At 36.5% G+C, this 19,849-nt stretch overlaps 3 protein-coding genes across 5 annotated transcripts in view; all 3 read left to right on the top strand.

Moving 5' to 3' along the window:
• The window catches only part of radil2b (Ras association and DIL domains 2b), a 44,795-nt gene extending 42,727 nt beyond the window's left edge, over positions 1 to 2,068 (top strand). For both annotated transcript variants that reach the window (XM_084435074.1, XM_084435075.1), the window contains one exon: positions 1,184 to 2,068. In XM_084435074.1, the coding sequence (XP_084291200.1) occupies positions 1,184 to 1,256 (73 nt within the window). In that variant the 3' untranslated portion in view covers positions 1,257 to 2,068. The remainder of the gene's footprint in view (positions 1 to 1,183) is intronic.
• Positions 2,069 to 2,775: 707 nt separating this feature from the next.
• Positions 2,776 to 11,199, top strand: LOC311306062 (sulfotransferase 2B1-like). Of its 2 annotated transcripts, XM_084434238.1 has the most exons (7): positions 2,776 to 3,034; positions 3,870 to 4,081; positions 4,167 to 4,293; positions 4,514 to 4,608; positions 10,448 to 10,628; positions 10,842 to 10,988; positions 11,024 to 11,199. In XM_084434238.1, exons 1-6 carry the CDS (start codon positions 2,896 to 2,898, stop codon positions 10,949 to 10,951), a joined length of 864 nt encoding a protein of 287 aa, XP_084290364.1. In that variant the 5' UTR covers positions 2,776 to 2,895; the 3' UTR covers positions 10,952 to 10,988; positions 11,024 to 11,199. The 2 variants fall into 2 exon arrangements, with proteins under 2 accessions (XP_084290364.1, XP_084290363.1); XM_084434237.1 differs by having other exon boundaries at positions 10,842 to 11,199.
• Positions 11,200 to 12,630: 1,431 nt separating this feature from the next.
• LOC311306016 (sulfotransferase 2B1-like) lies at positions 12,631 to 18,791 on the top strand. Its single transcript, XM_084434157.1, has 6 exons — positions 12,631 to 12,834; positions 15,793 to 16,004; positions 16,087 to 16,213; positions 17,532 to 17,626; positions 18,024 to 18,204; positions 18,421 to 18,791. The coding sequence occupies exons 1-6, from the start codon at positions 12,696 to 12,698 to the stop codon at positions 18,528 to 18,530; spliced, it is 864 nt and encodes a 287-aa protein (XP_084290283.1). The 5' UTR covers positions 12,631 to 12,695; the 3' UTR covers positions 18,531 to 18,791.
• The last annotated feature ends 1,058 nt before the right edge of the window (positions 18,792 to 19,849 follow it).

Here is a 19,849-nt window from a genome sequence, read left to right as displayed (position 1 = left end):
TCAATGGCAAAATCCATTTTAGTAGGTGTTTATAGTTCATGTGTGCACTTGCTAGATTGCACATCTTTTTTGTACCTTTCCGCCTGTAATAGGACATTCATAGATTGTTTTTTTCTTGCCATTGAAACGTTCACTGCGTGCACTTTCACTGAAGATGTTGAAAAAACAAGTTGTTAATATTTTTGTGATATTCTATGTAAAATATTAACTGTCTTTAGAAATGTTCATTTATAATTTATAATTTTTTCAAATCATATATATGGTGATGTTCACTAATTTCAAAATCAACATTGAATACATATCTTATTACTTATAAGTTATATCTAATTACTGTGTCTGCCTATAGCCTAGCCTATATTATTTCATGAATTTCTGTTAGTCATATAACAAGGAAAATGCATAATAGAACATAAATATTGATAGATTCAAGTTTTGCAGTAATTTTATAATTGTATCTTTGCAAACCGTATAGGCTAATGAAGCCGATTCGGTGGGGGACGTACCCTTACTAAAAAGTACTATAGGAATCATAGTATTTTGGGACAAATTATTATAGTAATCTTATAGGAATACTATAGTAATTTGGGACATACTACAGAAGTACGATAAGACTACTATATAAATACTATAGCAGCTTTAAAATATTATAGAGGTATTACAGAACATCACAGAAGTATGTTATGTACTGTAATACCTCTATAATATCCTAGAGCCGCTATAGTATTTCTATAGTAGTCTTATAGTACTTCTATAGTAATATTTTGTCCCAAAATACTATTTTCCTAAGGGTAATTAGGCCATGCATAACCAACACATAGACGAATATTTTCTGTCATTTAACGTCATTTAACGTCGGTCATCCTCATTAATGTATTTTAAATTGTTTTCATATTTAGATATGACGGCCAGAAAAAATTAAGTTATGTTAAGTTTTTGTTATATCAAGTTTTTCAGTGCCATTGACTCCCATTATTTTTCGGCGTTTTCCTTCAGTTTTCAGTCCATAATGGCGGCCGCGCCGTCACGTCATGGGGGCAACTGTTGCTATGGAGCTTTCTATTGAGTTTCGCCTCTTGGGCTTCTATACTCTTTGTTATGATAATATCAATATGTTATTATGTTATTAAATAACAGATTCTGTACTTTAAGCGAACAACATTTCTTCTTCTTCTTCTTCCTCTAGTTCCCTGGAACTCATTCAGATGTCAGGAGACAAACCTCGGCTACTGGTTGCCAGATCTCACAGCGCTACATAAGAAACAAGAACAAAACTTTCTGCGTAACCCTAAATAGAGGATCTATTTTTGCCCTTTTGTTTTTTCTACTCTACTAGAACAGGTTTTCCTGCTTGAATGTTGATTATTCTCCTCATATTCTTCATTGTTGCGGCTCCTCTCTTCCCAGTCTGTCAGTAACGCTCTGTTTACTTCCTGTCTCTATGAAGCCCCTCCTTCTGAACAGCACACTGTGCTCTGATTGGTCGGCTGGAGCAGTGTGTTGTGATTGGTCGAGCGCTTCGAGTGTGTTTGGGAAATGTCCCACCCCTTTGCGCCAGTTTAACACACTACTAACTAACTCAACCAGGACCCGCCCCTTTATTCTGCGTATTAATTATTATAATGAGGAATATTGTGACGTGTTCGTTCCCGGAAGAAACTCAAGACTACAATGGAGGCGTTTCAGGAGTTCAGGAACACTGGCTCTGATATAGAGAAGAACTCCCGCTGGACTCTGTGAACAAAAACAAGCAAACCCAAAATGGCATTTTTTAAACATCTGGTTTTATATGTACAGGTCCCTTTTTATTATAATCTTAATTGTCTTTGCATTGTCTAATTTTTGCATTTTAATTGAATTTTGTTATTAAAATGATGGGAATGATTAGAATAATGAATGTATATGTTATGTGCCTTCAGAACTGACTGCATCTTAATTTATTGCATGATGTATGAAATAAATGGTTGGCTGCTTAGGTTAAGTTTGAGTAACTAAAATGCCATATTATGTCTCTCGTGCCAAATTTATACGGCTCTTTATTACAGGCATTAAAAGTCCATATATAAAACATAAAACATGCATTTTTAGCCTTTTTTAACAGCAGAGACAAACATGTCTATATGCTCACAAAAGGCACTGGACCACCTGAGTTATTTTATAACTTATAATATCTAGAAGACTTTGTACTTCACTGCAACAAATACAGTCACACCAGAGTTTATTCAGACGCCTTCAACATTTCTCACATTATCAGTTTATTCGCTATAGTTTAGAAAATGGTAATAAAATATGAGCAGAACTCAGTTGATATTTGACTGGTTTTGTCCGTCCTTCTGTTAGACTGTCTCACACATGAATTATGTTGAATATCTGTCAGCTGTTAAATTTAACTACACAATTAGATAATACCAGTTTAGCTCAACCAATCACCAAGCAATGCTTCATTTTGTTCAGTCTGTGTGTAAAAAGAGCATTAGCAATTAAAGAAAACACACTTCAGCAAAACATGATCAGGTCAAAGTGTGCCAATCATTTTTGGTTCCAAATTGTTATAAATGTCACTGGTAATTACTGTATGAAGAATCTTTGGGTATGTCACAGTTTACTTTATTTTGCTCTCCTCAGCTATAGTGTCCTGCACACACTAGTGAAAAAATATCAAAAATTATATCTGGTGTCTGAATAATGTTTGGTTTGACTGATTGCAATGGGTAAGAAAACAGTTTGCACACTAGCAGGGAATCAGGAACATGTTGAACTTATGCACTTATTGCGAAAGAGATGTGTTGATTATTACACGAAGGTCACGCGAGATGCGTGAGTTCTCGCGGTCTTACAGGATCTACATCAGCTCTCAGCTGTAACTTGTGGTTTATTATTGTTCGTTTGCTTCAGAAAATGACGGAGGCAGAACTGTACTCGGTTTGTAAAGGTGTGTACGTGCCGACGCATTTACACCCTCCTGAAAGCCTGAAATACTATGAGGAGTTCACTTTCCGTCCAGATGACATTCTGATCGTCACTTATCCCAAATCTGGTGAGTTTGCAGAGTTTTACTTTTTTTTGTTTTGTTGCATTAACATAATATACTCCACACTCACAGAGAACTGTATTCATGTTGCATTCATAATAACATTAAAGAAACCAAAAAAGATGGGGAAAACTACATAGGATCATTTACAAGAAATTACCAAGAGAGAAGGATGGAGTTTTATCATTCTATGGTGCAGATTACTGTAAAAGTGTCACTGATGTCAAATAAAAGAATGAGGTGAAAATGAAAGTTTGCTGCAAAGAACTTGATTATAATTCTCACTGTATATATTTAAAGTCTCCCTGTAGTCAATAATTGGATCCCTTAAACCCCATCTTTGATCACCAAACGTTTTTTCATCTTCATGCCTTAAAATATCTTGACTGTAACTCGACACCCTTGCCTCATTTAGTATGCGCGGTTCTATGAATATGCAAATGAGCCCCGCCTCCACTCACTCACTCAGCTCAGAGATCCACTGGTTGACGATCACACGTTGATCTGACTTTTTTTTAACTCTATATTTCAAAGACTTAAGTTCTACTAAGTATATTCTTCTGAAGCATGCCATTCCTGTACTTCTTTTCACAAGTATTGCTTGTAGAAAAATTTGTTATACATGCAAGCAAAATTTTCACTTTGATCAAGTGGGTCAATGTCATATAAGAATCAATGATGAATAAACACAAGAAAACATCTAGTTTTAAATGCATGTGTGAAATGTAGGCTACTCATTGTTGGTTGCAAGTGATTTTGAAAGATGTGTATACCATGTGTCAGTGTGTTTGAGTAAACTCAGAATCATGTCACTGACCCGTGGTTTGCTCAACGTTCTCAGGCACCACATGGATGCAGGAGGTTGTGCCCTTGATAGTGAGCGAGGGCGATCTGACGCCGGTGCTGACGGTGCCGAACTGGGACCGAGTGCCGTGGCTGGAGGAACACCGGGCGATGCTGCTCAGTTTAGACCAGAGACCGTCTCCTCGCATCTTTGCTACTCACTACCATCACACAATGATGAACGAGTCTTACTTCAAAATAAAGCCCAGGGTAACAACAACAACAACGTTCAGATGCACTTCATAAATCATAAATCAGGTGCATCATCTTCTGCATGCTTTGCTCTGTGCTTCAGGTTCTGAATGTCATGCGTAACCCGAAAGACGTGTTCACGTCCTCATATCACTACTATGGAATGGCCTCATACCTGGTGAACCCGGGAACTCAAGACGAGTTCATGGAGAAGTTCCTCAATGGAGACAGTAGGATTTCAGCTCTCTTATCATCCACAGCCTCCATATTTGTGACTATGAATATCTTAAACTGTAAAAACTGGTCTAGATTTGATGTTCTGTTCCGTCCTCATGTAATTTGACTGGATAGATTATAATGGCAACTTAATATGTCCTAATATTGTAAATTTGCAGTCTTCCTTTATTCCTCTTTGTGCTGTAATACAAGTGTGATTTCCTTTCTCCACAGTCATGTTTGGTTCCTGGTTTGATCATGTGAAAGGTTGGCTTAATGCTGAAGAGCAAGAGTCCATAATGTACATTTTCTATGAGGAGATGATCGCTGTAAGTATCTTTTTCATGTCAGGGTTGGTTTAAAGCAGGAGAAAACAGGCAACGATCTAAATGCAGCCGTCTTTTATTAAAGTTCCCCTGTAGTCAATCATTTTATCCCTTAAAACTCATCTTTGATCACCAAAATGACATATTTAAACGTTTTTTCCTTGGAAAAAAAATTAAATTGCCTTTATATATCAATATCTTGAATCTAACTCGACACCCTTGCCTCATTTAGTATGCGCGGTTCTATGAATATGCAAATGAGCCCCGCCTCCACTCACTCACTCACTCAGCTCAGAGATCCACTGGTTGACGATCACACGTTGATCTGATTGGTTACAAGGTAGTTTGTGACGTCAGAAACACCAGCGATTTCAAAGTGTGTTTTTGAGACTGTCTTTGGTTCACTGCAGTTTTAAGGAGGAAATACTCAGCAATGGTGTCGACTTATGAATTTACATGTGGTTTGTCTTAAAGCGTATTAAAAACACCACATAGACACATAAACTACATTAAAAACTTTAACCAAAAACAAAACACTCTGGAAAAGGAGGAACTCAAGAACAACGCAAACCGACTCAATGACAAGAACAGACAAACTGACCTAAACAGTGAGGTATAAATGCACAGGATAACAAGAAACAGGTGAACAACGTAATCAGTAACCATAGCAACCAAACAGAAGCTGATCAGAAACCGACGCTGCGTCTGAAATCAAATACTTTGCTACTATATAGCACATGAAAAACCGTACGCCAAAGTAAAGTGTGTATCGTATGCACACTTCAGAATCTCGCCGGACGAAGTCGGTCATCCGGGCGCTTTTTGCTTCTCTGTGAATTCGGACAGACTTCTTTTGACACATGCTGTTTTCCGCTTACTATATTGTAGGGAAGTATGCGATGTCGGATGCAGCCTAAAGGAAAAAGAAATACATTTTGACTTAAAAGTCCTCAGAGCAGAAGATAACGAGGCACTTCACACAGCAGGAGTGGATACGCAGGTTGAGTTTATTAGTTTATTTTTATATTACACCCGTCAGAGTTCATGGGTCTCTGTAATCGTGAGATAACGGTCGGGTCAAGCTGGGCGAGTAACTCCAGAGCGAGACTTGTGATCGTAACACCTTTAATCTTATTATTTATTATTCCCAGGTTAGGTGAAGTAAGTGGAATCTGGGTCCAGAAAAGTCTAATTCTTTTCATATTAATGTAAAGAAGGCAAATAAAACACATTTCAGTCAAAGGTGTTCACAATTGTAGGAAAGGTATAGGAATCAGTTTCTGAAGCCAGAATAAACTCATCCGTCGTTTATAGGCCACTCAGTTTATTAGGTTATCGGCAGTCGTAATATTGCCAAGTTGTCCAAGGTCTTTTTCAAGGTCTCTCTGGCGTAATCTCTGCTTTCTCATGTCCTTGAACCCCATTGAACTTGGTAGAAATATCCAAAGTAGGTTAAAGGAACAAAAAGTTTTTTTTGAAATAGGGCTTATTCACCTTCTTTCCTACATTTAGATAGGTGGGCAAATGCATTTTTGTCTCAGTGCATGCATTGTTTTAGTTTGACAGGGTCGGCACTAGCTTAGCTTAGCATAATGAATGGAATCCTTTGTTGCCAGCTAGCATGTCCTGAGTAAAATTCAATTCAATTCAATTCAAATTTATTTGTATAGCGCTTTTCACAATACATATTGTTTCAAAGCAGCTTTACAGAAAGTGCATTTCAGAAATGTACATAGAGAAATACAGTTAGTTAATCATGTATTGATTTAGGGCATAAACATCGCCCGCGTCGAGTCGTCTCAACTGTAGTATAAAATGTAAGTATTATGTGAATGCCTGGCTGAAGAGATGCGTCTTTAATCTAGTTTTAAACTGGGACAGCGAGTCTGAGCCTCGAACAATATCAGGAAGGCCATTCCACAGTTTAGGAGCTAAATGTGAAAAAGCTCTCCCTCCTTTAGTGGACTTAGATATCCTAGGAATGACCAGAAGCCTCGAATTTAGTGATCTTAAACAGCGCGATGGATTGTAGGGCGATAGAAGTTCCGTTAAATACACGGGAGCTAAACCATTTAGGGCTTTATAGGTCAGTAGCAATACTTTGTAATTGATACGGAACTTTATAGGTAACCAATGTAGAGACGACAGAATTGGTGTTATATGATCGTATTTTCTTGATCTAGTAAGAACTCTAGCGGCGGCATTTTGGACTAACTGTAGCTTGTTTATTGAGGATGCAGGACAACCAGCTAATAAAGCATTACAGTAATCTAGTCTCGAGGTCATGAATGCATGAACTAACTTTTCTGCATCAGAAACAGATAGCATGTTACGTAGCTTAGCAATGTTTCTAAGGTGGAAAAAGGCTGTTCTTGTAACATATGAAATATGATTTTCAAAAGACAAGTTGCGGTCTAATATAACACCCAGGTCTTTTACTGTAGAGGATAAAGTAACAGGACACCCTTCTAAATTAAAGTTGTATTGTAAGAGGTTTTGTGGGCAGTTTTTTGGACTAATAAGTAATACCTCCGTTTTATCTGAATTTAATAGCAGAAAATTACATGTCATCCAGTATTTTATATCTTTAACACACTCTGTTAATTTAGATAATTTAGCGTTTTCATCTGGTCGTGATGAAATATATAATTGAGTGTCATCAGCATAACAGTGGAAATTAATTCCATGTTTTCTTATAATATTACCAAGTGGCAGCATATATATTGAGAATAGCAGAGGGCCTAACACAGATCCTTGCGGTACACCGTAGTTTACTGACGTTATCTTCGATTTTTCCCCATTTACGCAGACAAAATGGTAACGGTCTGATAAGTACGATCTAAACCAGTTTAATGCCTGTCCCTGAACACCAGTGTAGTTTTGTAGTCGGTCTAAGAGTATTGTGTGATCTATAGTATCGAACGCAGCACTAAGATCAAGTAAAACTAGTATTGAGATACAGCCTTGGTCAGAAGCTAGAAGTAAATCATTTGTAATTTTAACAAGCGCAGTTTCAGTGCTATGGTGCGGTCTGAATCCTGACTGAAACTTTTCATAGATATCATTTTCTTGCAAGAAAGAGCACAGTTGAGCGGACACCACTTTTTCTAGTATTTTAGACATAAATGGAAGATTTGAAATGGGTCTGTAATTTGCTAGGTTATTATGATCTAATTGTGGTTTCTTAATAAGAGGTTTTATAACTGCCAACTTGAATATTCTTGGAACATGACCTAAGGATAAAGACGAGTTAATAATATTGAGAAGAGGCTCTTCCACTACAGGTAACACTTGTTTCAGTAGTTTAGTTGGTATTGGATCTAATAAACACGTTGTTGGTTTAGATGCAATGATAAGTTTATTTAACTCTTCCTGTCCTATAGTTGCAAAGCGCTGTAATTGTTCTTGCGGGGTGATAATTGAGGCTGAATCATAAGACACCATTAAAGATTGTACATTTACAATTGTGTTTCTGATGCTTTCTATTTTCTCAGTGAAGAAATTCATAAAATCATTACTACTACACTGTGACAGAATATTTTGCTCCGGTAACGTCTGTTTATTTGTTAGTCTAGCGACGGTGTTAAATAAAAACCTTGGATTGTTTTGGTTGTTTTCTATTAGTTTGCGGAGATGCTCAGCCCTGGCTGCTTTTAGGGCCTTTTTATAACGTGACATACTGTCTTTCCATGCGATTCTAAAGACCTCTAGATTAGTTTGTTTCCATTTACGCTCTAAATTACGAGTTTCTCTCTTTAGAACATGCGTAACACTGTTGTACCATGGTGCTTTAGTTTTCTCTCTAACCTTTTTTAATCTAATTGGTGCAACGATGTCTAATGTACTAGAGAAAATGGTGCTCATAGTGCTAGTCATTTCCTCTAGTTCATCTGTTTGTTTGGGTTCACTGAGCAGCTGAGACAGATCAGGTAAGCTATTTGAGAATCTATCTATAGTGGTTGGAAGGATTGTTCTGCCTGGTCGATAACGCGGCGCAACATGACAAATTTCAGCGGTACGTAGTATGCAAGTGACCATGTAATGGTCAGTGACTTCATCACTTTGCGGTATAATATCTATATCGGTTGGATCGGCTCCATGTGATATAATTAAATCTAGCGTATGATTAAGACGATGAGTGGGACCAGTTACGTTTTGCTTGACCCCAAAGGAGTTTAATAAATCTGTAAACGCAGCCCCTAAAGCATCATTTGAATTATCTACGTGTATGTTAAAATCTCCAACAATTAATGCTTTATCGACATTGACCAAAAGATCTGAGAGAAAGTCTGCAAACTCTTTTAGGAAATCAGCGTAAGGCCCAGGCGGTCTATATACGGTAGCCAAGGCTAGAGATAATATGGATTTCTTTCTTACATCTAAGAGAGTAACATGTAGCACAAGTACTTCAAACGAATTAAACCTGTGACCTGTTTTCTGAGTAACAGTAAGAATATCTTTATAGATTATAGCAACACCACCGCCACGACCAATCAGACGGGGCTCATGCTTGTAACAGTATCCAGGAGGAGTAGACTCATTAAGACCGAAATAATCATTTGGTTTAAGCCAGGTTTCAGTAAGGCAAAGTACATCAAAACTATTATCTGTGACCATTTCATTTACAATAACCGCCTTAGGTGTAAGCGATCTGATGTTTAAAAGACCTAGCTTTATAAATTGTTTTTGTTCACTAATATTGAGATTTTCTGGTTTAATCACAATTAGATTTTTCTTAGATCCTGCAGTAGATTTATTATTTGATCTCACTAAACGAGGAATAGACACAGTTTCAATATAATGTTCTACATTGGTACTTATATCAATTAAGTTTGGACAGCAAAGAGTGTGATTTGGACTTTGACTTACTAGTCATATGGTGTGTAGCGTCTTGGAGATGTTGTCCGACAGAATAGCCGCTCCGATTCTGCTGGGGTGAAGGCCATCAGCACGGAAGAGCCTAGGTCGCTCCCAGAAAAGATTCCAATTATTTACAAAGAGCAGTCTCTGTTCATTACACCATGACATTAACCATTCATTTAGAGCAAATAATCTACTGAACCTTTCGTGTCCTAGTCGGTAGGTGGGAAGCGGTCCAGACACGATGATCGTTGCAAAAGTGATATATAAAAAAAAAAAAAAACCACCTAATTACTTCTTGTGGCCTGCGTATTCACAACAAGTACAAATAGCGATGCAGATTAACACTAGGTGATTTCCTATGCAGATATTGACTTGGGACTATATTATGGGGAAGCACAGGCGAAGCACTGCTACTTGGGCGCAGAGATATCACGCCCAAGTAGCAGTGCTTCGCCTGTGCTTCCCCCTAATATAGTCCTTAATATATAAGTCAATATCTGCCTAGGAAATCGCCTAGTGTTAATCTGCATCACTATTTGTACTTGTTGTGAATACGCAGGCCACAAGAAGTAATTAGGTGGGTTTTTTTTTTTTATATATCACTTTTACTCAGGACATGCTAGCTGGCAACAAAGGATTCCATTCATTATGCTAAGCTAAGCTAGCGCCGACCCTGTCAAACTAAAACAATGCATGCACTGAGACAAAAATGCATTTGCCCACCTATCTAAATGTAGGAAAGAAGGTGAATAAGCCCTATTTCAAAAAACGGTGGAGTGTTCCTTTAAGGTTAAGGTTCTTCACAAGTCCGCTTTTCCCATATCTCAAAAAAAAAAAAAAATATATATATATATATAAAACAAACAAACAAGGAGGCAGCATTATTGCTTATTATTCACATTTGGAGTGGAGTTTTTGGTACAGTAAAACACTGATATCCCTGTGAAAATGCATCATGATTTCCAACATCTTTGGTCAGGATTTGAAAGGATCCGTGGAGAAAATCGCACAGTTTCTTGGGAAACCTCTGAGTCCGGACGTGACGGAGAAGATCGCCGACCAGTGCGTTTTCAAGAACATGAAGCAAAACAAAATGTCCAACCTTTCTCTGGTTCCAGAGGAATTCATGAACCAGAAGAAATCAGAATTCCTGAGGAAAGGTAACAGATCAATTGTTCTTAGTGATTGCCAGAAATTGAGAACAAAAATGACAATACACTCACTCTTTCATGCTTCAAAAGTTGCAAAAGCACCAAAAATAGTGTTATAAAAGTGTGTGTGAAGTCCTTTCTGGGTGAATTATCCAAAGCGTTTCACTTGAATATCATTTGACTGTAAGAGTTACTGTAATCTTGTCTTGTTTTATTCATCAGGAATCGCAGGCGACTGGAAGAATCATTTCAACGAGGCTCAAGAGCAGCGATTTGATGCTGTATACAAAGACAAAATGAAAGATGTGAAATTCAAATTTCCGTGGGACTGAAAAAATGCATCTGTTTAATCTTTCCTGCTTTTAATAAAAATGCATCTGTTTAATCTTTCCTGCTTTTAATAACAACAGACAGGCCTTTAACAGACATTTTTATATCATTCTTTTTTAAATAAAAGACAATTAAAAATTAACAATAATTATTGTTATTTGTGTGACATTTCCATTTTATTTGAATTTTGTGATTAAAAATATGCTTTTTAATTTATTGCATAATGTATGAAATAAATGATTGGCTTAGTTTTATTTGGTTTATTTGTTAATCTCTCAATCTTCATTGTATTGCATTGCATTATTTGTTTTAAAGCTACAGGGCTTTGATCGTAAAGCTACTTACTAAGACATATTATTGGTAGATATTGATTTTTATATGTATTTTATGTCAGTATCTGCTGTGCTGTTATAAAGATCTCATTCATTCATTTGCATCACAAGCATCAGAATTTCAAAACTTTTTTGTCCATTTAAACATCAGCATCTGCAGCATTTTTGCTCAGTTTGAGTCTCTGAATGAAACTGAGCTGTTTTTCCCAACATATTCTCACAATATGAGCCATATAGCCTGATGCATCAAAATATAAACCACATATGCATCAAAACATAAACTTGTTTTTGGTAGATAGGCGGATATTATCTCAGTATCCATATACTTTCACTTAAATATAATTTCAGTGCACTTTTTACACCTCTGATGATTGTATTAGGTGTATAGAAGATCTTTGAGCTTCACTGCGGCTAATAAACAACTACAGTAAGGGAATATTTTTCAGGAAGTGTCAAGAGCATGAAGTCTTGCATAATAAAATAAACAATTATGAGCCTACATGCATTTGCTTCCAAACTCTTGCAAAAACTCCCCGTTTACCATGATTACATAAAGAGCCAGTGACTCATCATCCAAAACAACGTCTACTATATGGCAAGCCGTTTAGACTTTTATTCATTTCCAGGATATGACTTCTAAATATCAACAATTCAGTTTTCACTAGTTAAAATGTTAATTCTTGATATCAACGATAACGTCATCACTCACAAAAATACCAATACTTGATATCAAGAATTAAGTAGTAAAAAATTTATTTCTGCGAGTGATGACGTCATTGTTGATATCAAGAATTACATTTTAACTAGTGAAAATTTGTATTTCTGCGAGTGATGACGACAATGTTTATATCAATAATTAACGATTTTTACTAGTAGAAGTTTAATTCTTAATAGTAAAAATCCCAATTTCTGATATCAAGAATAAAATTTTAACTAGTGAAAATTCGTATTTCTGCAAGTGATGACGTCAATGTTTATATCAAGAATGAACATTTTTACTAGTGGAAATGTAATTCTTTATATAAAAAAATCGGCATTGTTACTAGTAAAAATCCAATTTCTGATATCAAGAATTACTATCATTTTTTTATTTCTGCAAGTGTTGGTGTCATTATTAATATCAAGAAAATCACATTTTTAATAGTGGAAATTTAATTAATAACATCAAAAATCGCCATTGAAACTAGTAAAAATCCAATTTCTGATATCAAGAATTATTAACTAGTGAAAATTAAATTATTAATATGAAAAATCAATATCCTGGGGATGAATTGAAAAGTTGGCGGTGAAATATGAAAAGTAAAGGCGGCTTGCCATACTGCATCTGCGGTCGCGTGAGTTCTCGCGGTCTTACAGATAAACATCAGCTCTCAGCTGTAACTTGTGGTTTATTATTGTTCGTTTGCTTCAGAAAATGACGGAGGCAGAACTGTACTCGGTTTACAAAGGTGTGTACGTGCCGACGCATTTACACCCTCCTGAAAGCCTGAAATACTATGAGGAGTTCACTTTCCGTCCAGATGACATTCTGATCGTCACTTATCCCAAATCTGGTGAGTTTGCAGAGTTTTACCTTTTTATTATTGCATCAACATAATGTAATTATCATTCTGTTAAAGCGTCACTCAGCAGATAGGAGCCCACTGTACACTTGTAATGCCGTGTGTTTGTTGTGTAGTTCGTTAAACCTGCAACAATTCACCATGCAGTTACTTTCTAGTTCTTGACTTTGGAATTCAGGTTGAAAAAAACTTTGTAGTGTACTTTTTCTTTTTCTTTTTTGTCAGGGTCACATCATAAATATCGGGATCACTCATTTAGCCTACTGTATGTTAACAACTGTTGCAAAATCTCTTGCAGAATTTACGACTGGGTTATTCTTTTAAGTTGCAGCAGAGATGCAATCGATTTCCCTCATAATGCTGTCTTGGAAGGCAGCTCACTACACACACACACACACACACTACACACACAGTCTGCTATCTCTTCCATCCGCTCTTATTTCCGGCCAAAACCTGCTCTGGAATGGAATGTTTGTTATGTAGAAACATGACTGTGCATGTTAATTGCAAACTTAGCATTTGCAATGTGGATCAATGGCTGGATCTGAAAACACATACTTCCCTACTGTATAGTAGGAAAAAAAGTATGTGACAAAAGAAGAATTGACCGACTTCTTCCAGTGAGATTCTGAAGTGTGCATCCGATGGACACTTTACTATCCCATGAGGCCACGGGAGAGGATTTATGAACGTCAGTGGAGCAATTAGTAGGTCACATTATAATGACAACATCTGGTGAATGTAGTACATCTGGAATACATTCATATTATACACACTCAAACTATATAGAGTGTACTTTTTTTAGTGATTGTGAAGTAATTACCTATTCAAAATAAGTAGCTACTCAAGAGAGTCTGCGATTCGGACGCAGCCGCTGTCAAATACAGTAAGAGTCAACGATAAAGTGTAGTTTAAAACGCATGGGCCAAAATGTACTCTTCGTTGGTTTCGAAAAAACGTTTACACCATGCACTCTTAATAATAAAAGTTCCAGAATGTAATGAGTGCATAAAGACAAATACAGAAGTACAAAATAAATCTAATGTCGTTCAATAAATCCATCAGGCATACATCAGAAAAGTTGGGAGTTAGAATCCACAACCACACACAACACTGACGGAACACTGAACAAAAGAAACTCAGGACTACTCACTCACTCACTCACTCACTCACTCACTCACTCATACACTTACACACATAACACACTCACTCACACGCTCTCACACACACACATGGGCAAACAAAGTGAGCTAAATGAAAAACAGGTGAAACTAATCAGTAGCTATAGAAACAAACTGGCACACACTAGGAAACTAGGCCAATTAAAGGGTTAGTTCACACAAAAATGTAAATTCAGTCATTAATTACTCTCCCTCATGTTGTTCCAAACCCGTAAGACTTTCATTCTTCTTCAAAACACAAATGAAGATCTGTTTGATTAAACCTGAGAGCTTTCTGATCCCTCCATTGATAGTCTACGCTACTACCACTTTCAAGCCCTAAGAAAGGCAGTTGTAAGACTGGAAAAACTGGAAGAACTGGAAGAGAGAGCTGCTCTCTGCGACAACAAAGGAAATTAACATTTTAACTCCCCGTTTGAGACGCAATGTCTCACCTCAGAATACATCTCTCCCCCTCTCCCCCACTCCCCCTCTCTCATGCTGAGACCACATGAAAATTACCCCAAAATACATATGGTCTGATGTGAATAATTATCATCGAGTACTATTCATGTTTGGTATCATTTGAAATGTCTCAGTGCGACTGGTACAAATGTGTCATTTCCAAAGAAGTAAAACAAAAGGTAATAATGTTTTTAAGAGTTTAGAGATAACTGGCACACAGAGGAAGGTGGTCTCCTGGCAAATGGTCTCCTGCTCTCAAAAGGTGTAACCTCTGAATGTAAATTACCATTGTTAGAAGATGTTTCCATGTGAAAGAAGTTTCTGTCTATATAATGAAATGCAACGAGAAGATCGGGGTCTTTCTGTACCTCAGATTCGCCCGTGAGGCTGAGAGTAAGACTCTCAGCGTCATTTATAATGTCGGGTTCGCATCTCTTCTCTTTATTCCAGAGCATTTGATGTTTTGTATCGATTATCTTTGAACTGATTATGAAATTGGCATGATACATTTACCTGACATAATAAATTGTTACATTTGATTATTCTAACTGACTTTGACATTATTTTCATTAAAGAGTTAAAAAGAATAGTCAAACATTCGCTCATAATTAATGACGCACAGATATCATTAAAACCTTTTCATTTATGGAGTCAGATGAAATAACGAGAGAATACATATTCAAATGTATTGCATTTTATCAAAAAATGGTCGGATGCCGGACTTTGGGCCGATCGAGTGTGAGCTTACACAGTAAAGACGTCGTTACAGTAATCCATGTGATTCCAGTGGGTTAACATACATTTTATAAAGCGACGCAAAAAAACACAATTTACCACTTTATTTTAAAATAAAAAATGAAGGTTATTGGTATTGATGCCTCCAAAATAATAATCTCCAACGGGCGTTCATGAGAGCACGCGTGTTGTGTTAACGTGAGAGCGGATGTTGTTCAGTGAACACTCGGAGATTCATATTTTTTTCCCATTTATTTTGAATCCAGTTCAATTCACATTTATTTGTATGGCGCTTTTCACAATACACATCGTTTCAAAGCAGCTTTACAGAACATCATGAGTCCACATTACAATTTACAGTGATCTGTTATCAGAGGAAACTGTCTAAGTTATGAATTTCAGAAATGTACAAATACAAAATCGCAGTTAGCTAAAACTGAATTAATTTAAACAATGTGATAATTTAAAGAGTGTATCACTGTGTTTGAGGAAACTCAAGTGATTTTGAAAGATGTGTATACCATGTGTCAGTGTGTTTGAGTAAACTCAGAATCATGTCACTGACCCGTGGTTTGCTCAACGTTCTCAGGCACCACATGGATGCAGGAGGTCGTGCCCTTGATAGTGAGCGAGGGCGATCTGACGCCGGTGCTGACGGTGCCGAACTGGGACCGAGTGCCGTGGCTGGAGGAACACCGGGCGATGCTGCTCAGTTTAGACCAGAGACCGTCTCCTCGCATCTTTGCTACTCACTACCATCACACAATGATGAACGAGTCTTACTTCAAAATAAAGCCCAGGGTAACAACAACAACGTGCAGATGCACTTCATAAATCATAAATCAGGTGCATCATCTTCTGCATGCTTTGCTCTGTGCTTCAGGTTCTGAATGTCATGCGTAACCCGAAAGACGTGTTCACGTCCTCATATCACTACTATGGAATGGCCTCATACCTGGTGAACCCGGGAACTCAAGACGAGTTCATGGAGAAGTTCCTCGACGGAGACAGTAGGATTTCAGCTCTCTAATCATCCACAGCCTCCATATTTGAGATGCAAGAGCTAAAGCAGAGTATAATGTAACGTGTTCAGATCAGGTTTGGAAGCTTGTTTCCGCCACAGAATAAAACATTTTAAAAGATAATTGCGACTTTTTATCTTGCAATTTTGAGTTTATATCTCGCAATTCTGACATTTTTTCTTGAAAGTCCAACTCTAAGGAAAAAAAGGTCAGAATTGTAACTTTATTTCTCACAATTCTGACTTTATAACTTGCAATTGTGACTTTATATCACGCAGTTCTGAGATAAAAAGTCAGAATTGTGTGATATAAAGTTGCAATTACCATTTTTCTTTTTTATTATGCAAATCATGTCAAAAATATGTTTTCTAAGAATCAGCTCTGGCCTCTTGGTGTTACATTTTGCAAGCTAAACATTGTGGTTTTGCCACTTACAATCATTTGTAACGTCTAGAACTTATGCAAATACAGCAGCATCTTAGACGACCAACACATGCGGAATCTGATATTAAACAAGATAGCACACATATTACACAGGAAAGCACACTGAGCAGAAGAAGGAAATACAATAAACAGCATGCGTTCGGGGATGTTTTCAGAGTAGAGGTGAAGCAGATGTCTGGTCTGAATCGAACACATGGATATTAGTATTGATAAAAAGACAGAAAAGCATTAATGGATAAATACAAGAATAATATGTTTGGAATAATTAATCATAGAAATAACCATAAAAGAGGGCTTTTCAAAGGATGTTTTTGAACATTCAGAGTTTTAATTAATTCAGAGATTAATCGCATCCAAACTCAAAGTTTGTGTTTACATAATATATGTGTGTGTAGTGTACTGTGTATAGAAATACACATGCATGTATATATTTAAGAAAAATGTGTTACTTATATATAAAATGTTGAATAAATACAGTATATACATGCAGATATTTCTTAAATATACAACATGCATGTGTGTGTATTATATACAAAGTAATTAAACACAGTACACACACATATTTAAACACAAACTTTTATTTTGGATGTGATTAATCATTTCACAGCCCTAATTCAGAGAACGCGTTCGTTAATTAATGTCAGCAAAACGTTCTGTGTTTGTTAGCTGGGATGTTCTTACTAGAGCAAACAAACCAAAGGTTCACATACTGAAGTACAAATCGATTCTCCTGCCTATAGATTCAGTTTGCATATGCAACTTTTTGTGCAATACTACATGTGGTAATATAGTTTTCTCTTTGTCCTGTAATGGAATTATTACAGCTTTTGTGTGATTCAAGTGTGATTTCTTTTCTCCACAGTCATGTTTGGTTCCTGGTTTGATCATGTGAAAGGTTGGCTTAATGCTGAAGAGCAAGAGTCCATACTGTACATCTTCTATGAGGAGATGATCGCTGTAAGTTGGAGTGAATATGGAGCTTGAGTTTATGGCTATCTTTACTACACCTGAGTTCCCCGATAATCTTGAGATAACAGATACTGTAGTAAAACCTGAGAGCGAGACGTTCTAAACTTCAACGTTTCCCAACCTTTTTTATCCTTGAACTTTCCAGCATACTTGCATAAGTAAATATCAATCCCTCCATGCGGTTTGCTTTCCTGTTTTTTTGCAATGCTAGTTAAAACTTCAGTTAAGATTAAGATTTATTATTGTACAAAGCATGAAGAGAATATTACAAAATATTCATATTGAGACTTTATTTACAGAACATTTTCACTCCTTTAGCTTGTTTTCATCATGCTGTCGTTACCACTGATGATATAAGCTTGTCTTTATTCAAATCTTTGGTCAGGATTTGAAAGGATCCGTGGAGAAAATCGCCCGGTTTCTTGGGAAATCTCTGAGTCCGGACGTGACGGAGAAGATCGCCGACCACTGCGTTTTCAAGAACATGAAGCAAAACAAAATGTCCAACTTTTCTCTGGTTCCAGAGGAATACATGAACCAGAAGAAATCAGAATTCCTGAGGAAAGGTAACAGATCAATTCTTCTTAAAGTGATTGCTAAAAATGGAGGGAAGAAAGTGACAATACACTCACTCTTTCATGCTTCAAAAGTTGCAAAAGCACCAAAAATAGTGTTATAAAAGTGTGTGTGAAGTCATTTCTGGTTGAATTATCCAAAGCGTTTCACTTGAATATCATTTGACTGTAAGAGTTACTGTAATCTTGTCTTGTTTTATTCATCAGGAATCGCAGGCGACTGGAAGAATCAGTTCAACAAGGCTCAAGAGCAGCGATTTGATGCTGTATACAAAGACAAAATGAAAGATGTGAAATTCAAATTTCCGTGGGACTGAAAAAATACTGCTTTTAATAACCCTGAATCCTTTGGTGCTCGTCTAACAGACTTCCACAGATTACATAAATCCACCTCATATTATTCAACATGACTGTCTACTATTTTTATACTGTACATTACTGTTTTTGCTTACATTATTTTAAAATAGATAACAAAAGTGGTTCTGCTCCAAATATATCTAATATCTGTAATATATTCCTTTATTAAATGATTATTAACATTCCTGCTTTGAATAAAAGTATACTTTCTTTATTAATAAGTGACAATGATTTATTTGTGTTAGGCTTTCTTGCTATTTCAATGTGATTTGGAAACGCTGTACAATAAGTTACAAAGAAATATAAATTTTACAGCATTTATTAAACTTTAATATTATTAAAAATGTTCAGTTCCTTAACTATGTTAACAGATACAACATCGGATCTAAAAATGTATTAAGCATGAGATTAATAAATAAACGCTACATATTGCTCATTCTCAACCAATTAAACCTAAAAACTATCCTTTAAAGGTACACTATGTAACTTTTTCTTGTTCAAAATGTATATAATGAGTGAGTACATCATGAACTCATCTTGAATCACGACGGTACGCCTATAATAAGTGTTTATATTCGGACTATTTTACATCGCCCGCTGCGGAGGAGCAAAGTATCTGCGTGACTCGTCATAGACATAAACAGAGAAGTAGTTCCAGCTACAATGTTCTTCCGCGAGACGCATGCAGTTCTTGTTTATTAACCGGTTTGCGGAAACCTTGGAAGAGTCCTATTGGATTTTTAGATTAAGTTACACGCATTTTTATTTATAATGGCCGCAAGTTTAATAAATAGATAATGGGTTATGTATAATCAGCTTTCAAATTCCTGAGGTAATCGTAAGTGTAAACATGAGCGATATGCTTCCACAGCACTAGAGGGCAGCGGTGCTCGTCTAATGTAAAACTCCCAACGGCACGGAACCAAAGAAGAAGAAGCTTAGAAACATTTCGCGGCTCTGAGGGAATAAATCCGAAATTAAATATTCAAATAACTATATGTACATTTCAAAACAACTAATCGTAACATTATTTAGCGTAACGAGATGATTTATATTACAGTTATAAGTTAGAACGGCCGCAACATTTCTTGAGGTATTTATTTTAGCCGCAAAACTATTTTTAAACAACGTTACTACATTGTATTTTCCCCTTCTGGACAAATCCAGTTTTATGGATCAGATTATTAATCATTTGCTGGACTTTCCCTTCTGACTAAAAAAAAAGTAAAAGCCACAATTCAGTGAAACAGGACTAGGATTTTGAATTCAATGTAATGAA

The sequence above is a fragment of the Rutilus rutilus genome, assembly GCF_951802725.1.
Source record: "Rutilus rutilus genome assembly, chromosome: 16".
Taxonomy (NCBI): Eukaryota; Metazoa; Chordata; class Actinopteri; order Cypriniformes; family Leuciscidae; genus Rutilus; species Rutilus rutilus.
This window is presented reverse-complemented; position numbering and strand designations above follow the sequence as displayed.